This window comes from Pseudorasbora parva, chromosome 6 (genome assembly GCF_024679245.1).
Source record: "Pseudorasbora parva isolate DD20220531a chromosome 6, ASM2467924v1, whole genome shotgun sequence".
Classification (NCBI taxonomy): Eukaryota; Metazoa; Chordata; class Actinopteri; order Cypriniformes; family Gobionidae; genus Pseudorasbora; species Pseudorasbora parva.
The window spans coordinates 23,602,193-23,610,470 of NC_090177.1; the positions used below are offsets into that span (position 1 = coordinate 23,602,193).

The window sequence follows — 8,278 nt, forward strand, 5'->3', positions numbered from 1 at the left end:
GAGCACGTTCCTGTAATCCAACCAATCAGGACAAGAGGAAGCCAGTATATATATCCGTCCCTCAATTCTGTCCCGTGACAATCTCACAGCATCCCTCCAATACCCCATCGCCTCACTCTTGGCTGGTTCCTAACCCAGTCAAGTATGGAGAGCACTCCGGGTTTGGGCAATTCGAGCTCGGAGCCCTCCCTCAGACAGCACGCCAAATTTCTAATTTCTAATATTTCTGATTCCAAGTAGGTGTGACCTCGTGAATAATACCAACTAACTTAACGGTGCACTTCAGCACAGGGAAGATGAATCTGTATTTAATTGGGTCAATAATGTACTAGAAATGTGAAATTATTTTTTAATTTGGTACTTTCTAGACTGATAAAAGACAGAACATGTATTTTTGTCTCATTGGGATGAAAGACAATTCCCAGAATGCGTCGCTGCACTACGAGGCCACTCCCAAAGCCACCGCTACTAGTTAAGTAGTTAAGACTAATCATTTTCACTTTCCCACCACGACCGTTCATTTTCATAAAATCATTTCAGTTAGAGAACAGACACTGCGTTTAAAAACTAAACGTGTCTGTTCAATATAATATGATTTAGCCGCTGATGAAGATGAGCTTGTGATAAGAGCTGAGATAAACGCATCCGTGCTCGCTGCATAGAGTCACAGCACGTGTTCAGTCTGCCGCGTTTTCAGTTCAAGCCTTCAGAAGCTTAACTTTCATAGGAATTCATTTAAGTTGAAACACTCACTTTTTGCTCCGCCGGCCGCACCATTTACATGAATGCCTGCAGCTGCGAGCTGAGTGCTGTGAGTGAGATCCTATCTGCCATGCGGAGGTTGAAAACATGTGGAAACCACAACCAACAGACAGTTTATTAATAAGCTTATGAGCTGAATCAGGTGTGCTTAATTAGGGAGAAATAAAAGGTGCGGGATCCCTGCACAGTATATGTATACAGTGCTCCTTTCTCCCTGAGCACGTATATCAGATGAAGTGGATTTCACTGACAAAAATCGCTCATTTGGAATGCCCTGCAACGTCAAAGAAAGACAACCACCGGGTCGTGCAGATTATGATGTAATAAACATTGTAATTTACTTCCAAATTTAAAATTATATAATAGTCCTACTATTAAATATTTAAAAAAAACATACACACACACACACCATAGTAATCTATTAGTTTTATTTTTAGTCGTTTATTTATTATTATTTGTTTATTGCCTAGACTACCGTATATTTAATTGACTATTGACAGATTAGTCATTCAATATGAAAATACATTTTGATATATTTATGAATATTGAATACTCAAATGCATACATAAACTCCAGTGCAGCACTCCATCATTAGTTCAAACTGGTGTCACGATGTGCAATGACAGATGGGTGATTTACGCTCTCCACTTCCTGTGAAGTGATGTATCGATGTTCCTTATTCCCTACGCCGTTCGCACTGCCCTCTGAACTAAACATGCTCGCTCCCTTCGGATTGGACTCTCACTTAAGATGGCAGAATACCAAGTCCACTTCGAAGTCCACTTATGGTCGAATGGAATGCTCCTCTAGACTATGTCTACACTAATCCAGATACAGGGTGAGAAAACAGGGTGTTTTTTTTTTTAAATCACTCTTCACCCACACTGGTGTTTTCACGTATTTTCTTAAATTTTTTATAAAAGCTCACCGAGATGATAGAGAGACCAGAAATAATAAAGTTCTTACGCTAGTCTTCTGGCACAGTCACTTTATTAGCAAAATGTTTCAAATGTATCCAGATTATTGTATATGTAGCGCTAAACTGGTTAGTGCTGGGGGTTTTCCATGATCAGGATTGGGAATCACTGCGTTATAAAAACCTGAGTAACATTTGCTCTTTTAAATGGAAGTACCGTTCAAAAGTTTGTGGTCAGTAATTTTTTTAAAGATATTAATGCTGTTGTTTTGAATTTTCTATTCATCAAAGAATCAAATCATCATGCCTTACACAAAAACAATCTAAGCAGTACAATGGCCCCAAATCAGCATAGAATGATTGCTGAAGGATTATGTGACACTGAAGACTGCTGAAAATTCAGCTTTGCCATCACAGCAATAAATTACATTTTAAAATATATTAAAACTGTTTACTGTGACTATTTTTTTCCTGTATTTTGATCAAATAAATTAAGCCATTGTGATCATGGGAGAAGGGACTTCCTACAAAAACATAAAAAAAATTGTGTATATGTTGCAAATTTCAGTTCATCAGTTTTCAGCTCTTCCAGCAAAGTCAGATCAATCCTGAACATGCTGAGTCATTTTGTTCTACATTTTTTCATTGTTGGAGTGTTATTGCACTGTTTTTGCACTTTCATCAACCAAGTTTGAATTAAAACATAAAAAAGCATGTCAATAAGCATGTCGTCACTAATAAAGCTGTTTCGATACTAAAGCTGTTAGAAATCAATGTCTAACAGCTGAAAAACAGCATGAAAATCCTCCAATAACAGACACACGGAGTCTCAATGTCTGCATTTTAGCAGTAATGTTTCCTAAATCATTACAACACTGCAGAGCAGAGAATACACCCGTCGACAAGCAGTTTCAACAGGAAGCAATCGACGCATGTGGGGGGAAAAAAACGCTCATCATGCAAACCTAACAAAATACAAATACAGCAAGCACTTTGAAAAATTCAATCAGACCAACTTAAACATATACAGAGGAGAGTAAAAACTGAAATGGAGGATTCTGCTGTCTTTGGGGTGGGTAGCTGCAGTGCAGTTGACTGGGCAGGGAAGCAAGAAGATGAGCAGGAAGATGATGCTGAGAGAGAAACAGGACTTCATGCCATGCATTTTCCTCAGGACTGCAAATTACCTGAAAGGGTCTGAATCCTCCCTTGAATATTGAAGCAGGAAAGAGAAAGAAGCTAATGGGATAATGCACTAATTGGTATGGAGGAATAGAAGAAGACTAACACACACACTTAAGGAGAGATCTGCAGTACAGAGCATGCAAAGAGCCTTTCCTTCAGGGAAAGCCATTTACAAAACAACAGGGCACTATGCTCTGCTTTTTAGGTAGCCAAGTGACATCATCTTTATGTGGCAACACACAAGAAACAGGACCTGAAATCTGCTAACCCTCACAGACGCTCACAATGAACTGAAAAAAGAGAAGGAACAGAAAGTCTTGAACAGAAAATGAGTTCCTGTGGCAATATTTAAACAGACAGAAGTTCAAAGCTCACTGTAGGTGGGATGAATCACAGGATAATAATTCAGAGAAGGAAACACAAACCCAGATGAAGACACTTAGTGCTCGTGTTAAATGCACTATTATGAAAATATAATCATCATGATAATTAAAAAAATAAGGTTACACTTTATTTTAGGGTTAGAAAGACTAGGGATTGGTTTAGGGGTTAATTGCATGTAATTATGCATAATTTATAGTTATTACTATGGTAACCACATGTAACGTGTAGCAAGAACACTGTCAAATAAAGTGTTACCAAAAATAAATATATACAATTAAAAACAGCAATGGAAATATTTCACAATTAACATTTAGGTTAGCATTACTTAAAGGGATAATTCAGGGGATATTTCAAGCAAACTGTTCCTCAACACAAAGCTAGCATATGAATTGGATTACAGAGCAAAAGTTGTATGAACTACTTTAATGATGCCTTTATGGTGCTTTTTTGGGAGCTGGACAAATTAACGTCATACCTACTCCAAAACTTCTCCTTTATTGTTTCATGGAAGAAAGCATACAGGATTGGAATGACATGAATGTTCATTTTTGGATGAACTTTAAAAATCACATGGGGTGCTTCAAGTAAATGATTTAGTTCATATTGGTTTAAAAAAAAAATTGGGATTCCATGTATTACAATGTGATTGTTCACTTGTTTAGCCTTAAATTCTGACCTTAACTTTATATTTATACGGCCTTAAAGGTGCTGTAGGAGATCTGGGTAAATGCTAACTTTAGTATGATAGTTGTCTGGCTATCACCAGACTAAGCTCAATTTAAGATTGAACATTGGTCTGGGGAGTCTGCTCTGTATTTTCTACTGCACAAGAGGCGTGATAAACGAGTATTATTTAAATGACTATGCAATTGGATAGTCCTTCAGCCAATCAGACCACAAGAGGCGTGATCAACGGGCAACGACCCATCGCTTCTGCCAATAGTGCGGCAGGTGGATAAGCCAGTCTGTGATTGGTTCCCGCAGAAATGTAACAGAAGCAGGAGAAATGAATGTACAAGTTTCCAGAATGAGTTGCAGGGCGAAATTAAATCGCCGGCAGATCAGGCTGGGTTTACCCAGTCTAGCATGATAGCACTGAAAGCATATGATCTACCCTAGGATCATTAGGATTGAAAGCAAGGACTTAACGAACATTTTATGCCCCTACACCTTCCACATACGATATACATTTGTATAAATACTAGGGCCGGGACTTTAACGCGTTAATTAAGATTAATTAACTACGGGACTTTAACGCGTTAATTAATTACGCAAAAAAAAAAAAAAAAAAATTAATCGCACTTATTTTTGCCCCGCGGAACGTTTTTCAATGAATGAGTTTTGACGGACCGATTATACTGGAACACCAACTAGCGCTCATGAGTCACGACAACAACCATGAAAACAACAAACCATAGTGAACATGAACGAAGAAGCTGATGAGACCGCTTTGCTTGGCCCCGTGGATGGGAAATTTAGTTTTAAAAAACGAAATGATGGAAGCGTCGGCAAGAGCATGGTTGTGTGCAAGCTATAGGCTACAACAGGGGTATCCAAAGTCGGTCCTGGAGGGCCACTGACGTCCTGCAGAGTTTAGCTCCAGCTTGCCTCAATACACTGCTAAAGTTTCTAGTATGCCTAATAAGACCTTAATGAGCTGGTACAGGTGTGTTTAATTGGGGTTAGAGCTAAACTCAGCAGAACAGTGGCCCTCCAGGAGCAGGATTGGACACCCCTGCTATACAACAAGGAATTAGCGTATCACCGCAGCACATCGAGCCTCAAATATCACAAATATGCTTTTGCTACACTTAATGGCAAACATTGCACTGGTCTGCTGGACTGAAATAAATAAACAATATTTTGTTGATTAAGCTTATGTATTAAGTCATTATTCAATGGTATACTAAAAATACATGTGAAAAATTACTTCTCATTGTTCTCAGGTAAAATATTTATATGCGATTAAAATGCGATTAATTTCGATTAATTAATTACAAAGCCTCTAATTAATTAGATTAATTTTTTTAATCGAGTCCCGGCCCTAATAAATACATTTAGACCGCTTAACAGAGTGATTGCCATCAGGATACGAGGAGACTTTCTCTGCAGAAACATTTTTGTTATGCTGGCTGAATTATCTACAGCACCTTTAAAGGAAGTGTATGTAAGATTGTGGCCAAAACTGGTACTGCAATCACTTTCAAATGACTGTAGAGCGGTGTATCCCCTCTCCCCCCTGACTCGAGGTTGCCAGATAGGCTGCAGGATCCAGCAGGCACGTTTGTAGATCTGCAGCTGTGGTATCTAGAGCAGAGCTGGCAACCAGGATGCCGAAACACTACTGACTTCATGATTGGTAGATCGGTGGAGGGCGGAGCTTCAGGCCAAAACACAACACGACAACATCAACATCAGTTGAGGGCTGCAACAATTTTTAAAATAACAATATCCAATAGCCGGACTACTGTTTTCAGTGATATAAGTATTTGAAATTAACATGATTTCTTAATGTCTAGTGACATATCAGGACCATTTTATGATTAATTGAAATACATTTCTAACATACAGTTCCTTTAAGGTTCAGATGTCAATTAAAAGGTGAAAACCGAAATTTGTTGTCATTTAATGGAAATAAAGGTAGTTTTATATGTATGACTTTCTTCCATGGTCGATTGCTGCATCTGTCTTGCCGTTTTATCTGCCTCAGACAAACTGCTGTCTGACTAAATGGATAGCAAGATCCTGACAAAAATCACTTGGCAGAACCAATGACAAAATTTCAAATTCAGCGATGTCACAATGCATTAACCCACTAAGATAAATTATTGGTGTAGCTTATAAGACAAATAATTGTGGGTCATTAAAGGGGCAGTGACCAAAAAAGTTAAACCTGTTCAAACCTGTATAAATTCCTTCCCATTACGAAACACAATTTTTAAAGAGCTTTGGAACCCATTGAAAAAACACACACACTGAGAACAACATGAGGGTGAGTAAATAATGGGGAGAAATAAAACTTTTTGGGGGAGGTGAACTATCACTTTAAATGAGAGCAGGTTGAATTCAATTTTGTAGTGTTTAGCCCTATTCAGAAGGTAATTGTTTCTCACGTGGATGTCCGTAAAAATAAATGTGCATGCTACTTCAGTGATAAAACTTGTGCATTCAGATGGTAATTTATTCACGGTGGAGGAGCGAGTTTTGTGATCCTGCGCACCTTGGAACGCGCTGCTCACATGGTCAATCACATGATTGTATGGCGTAAATAAGATGTATTATGCTTGGTATAAGAAGAAAAAATTCATATATAATTTAATAATAGGAAAATAATATCCAAAGTATTATAAAATTATTTACATCTGTTTTTTTTAAAGGAAAATATATATTGCATGCATTGTAGTTAAAATAGTTTTCTGTCTTGTACTTTATCTCAGAATAAAGGATGTCATTTTATTTCAAGGAAATTTAAGGAAATGAGCCACAATTTGTTAATACAGCCTCTTATTTACATTATTTAAGCATAATGCTGCTTGGTTAATTTAACATACTACATCTATAATTGCTGCCGTAATAACAGCCCATTTCAAATGTTTACATGCTTTTATTTTTTTGAGCGGTGATAAATATTGCTCTTGTAAATACCTGCCAGCATTTCAGTAATAAAAGTCTAGGTCATTAAAATGCATCCAAACTACAGCCAGACGCAACAGTACGGTGCTCTGTAGTGGTCAAAAAGGATATAAACAGTACATTTTTTGAAGTGATATATTCTTAATAACTCAGAAATGTGGATTCGAACACCAATCAAAATACCACACAACCTTGGTGTTTGTCAAAAAACACAGGTAAATCAGCCAGTGATTTTTACGCGAGTGGTGCGAGAAACACTGACATGCTGGATTCGGATGGCAATAAAATCACTGACTAGCCCCTGTCAATGATGAAAATACTCTACGAGCCAATGAGAAACAATTATTGTCCAAATAGGGCTTTAGTTTTCTACTAAACTTAGGTGCCCCAGGAAGCTTCTAAGGGGCTCCACAAATGTCTAAAAATGATTTAAATGTAGTTATATTAACATAATCTTAATTACAATGCACTAAAAATAAAGATGTAAAACATCAAAAATGACCTTTTTTTTTTATTTATTTATATATAAAAATGTTTTTATTATTCTTTTTTATTACCAGGGATATCAGCTTAGATAGGAGGGCCTTCAAATTTGGTCTTGAAATCAAAAAAGTTGGAAACCACTGCCATAGCGGACATTATTGATGCCCCATTATCAGTGCCAGTGACAAATTTCAACATTTTTTGTTCCTGAATGTACTGGAGCTGTACTTTACTTTAGTCTATGAAACACAAGCTTATGAGATGTGTGAAATAAGGCCATGCATATGCGTATATTACCTGATGATGGGTAGGACGAGGCCCAGTGGCAAACTGATAGAAGGCAAACAGTGGCACGGAAGAGGGAGAGAATCAGAGAGAAAGAAAGAAGTGAAAGGTAAGAATGATCACCCACAAATACAAAAACCACAAGCTGTGCATTGCATATGCAGCGTACTTCCAGAGAAGAAGTAATGATGCAAGGCATGTTATATGTGTCATATACACACAGCACCAACTGATCATCACAAACCACACTATAAACAACAGCATAGCACTTAGCAGAAAGGAAACATTTCTAACAGAAGTCTAATTTAAAAAGATTACGTTATCATGATGAAGTCATGGACACTCACCGGGCGGCTCTGAGGCTGTGCGTTCATTGGCTGGGTTGGCGGAGAGTAGACCAGAGAGGTTGTGCCGGCATTCTGCCCCGGAGTGTAAGGAGACTGCGGAGTCACGGGGTCCCAGAGAGGTCGAAGAGGAATGACCACCGGCAGAGGAGAAACAGCAGTTAGGATGGATTTGAGTGTTAACTTCTCTGACAAAATCCCTATAACTGAGTGAGCGTGTGCTGCGTGAGTGTGGGTGACAGAGTGAATGTGTCCACTCCCTGCCGCTGCAAACACTGCGGTCTGC

The 8,278-nt window shown here is 38.2% G+C and overlaps 1 protein-coding gene across 15 annotated transcripts in view; it reads right to left on the bottom strand.

The window, feature by feature from the left end:
- Positions 1 to 8,278, bottom strand: part of eif4g3b (eukaryotic translation initiation factor 4 gamma, 3b) — a 58,960-nt gene that overhangs the window by 28,193 nt on the left and 22,489 nt on the right. For 9 of the 15 annotated variants that reach the window (XM_067446302.1, XM_067446310.1, XM_067446298.1 and 6 more), the window contains exons 4-6: positions 7,996 to 8,088; positions 7,661 to 7,708; positions 2,866 to 2,886 (exon numbers count right to left, since the gene is read on the bottom strand). In XM_067446302.1, coding sequence (XP_067302403.1) covers positions 2,866 to 2,886; positions 7,661 to 7,708; positions 7,996 to 8,088 — 162 coding nt within the window. The remainder of the gene's footprint in view (positions 1 to 2,865; positions 2,887 to 7,660; positions 7,709 to 7,995; positions 8,089 to 8,278) is intronic. The other 6 variants (XM_067446311.1, XM_067446299.1, XM_067446312.1 and 3 more) reach the window with 4 other exon arrangements.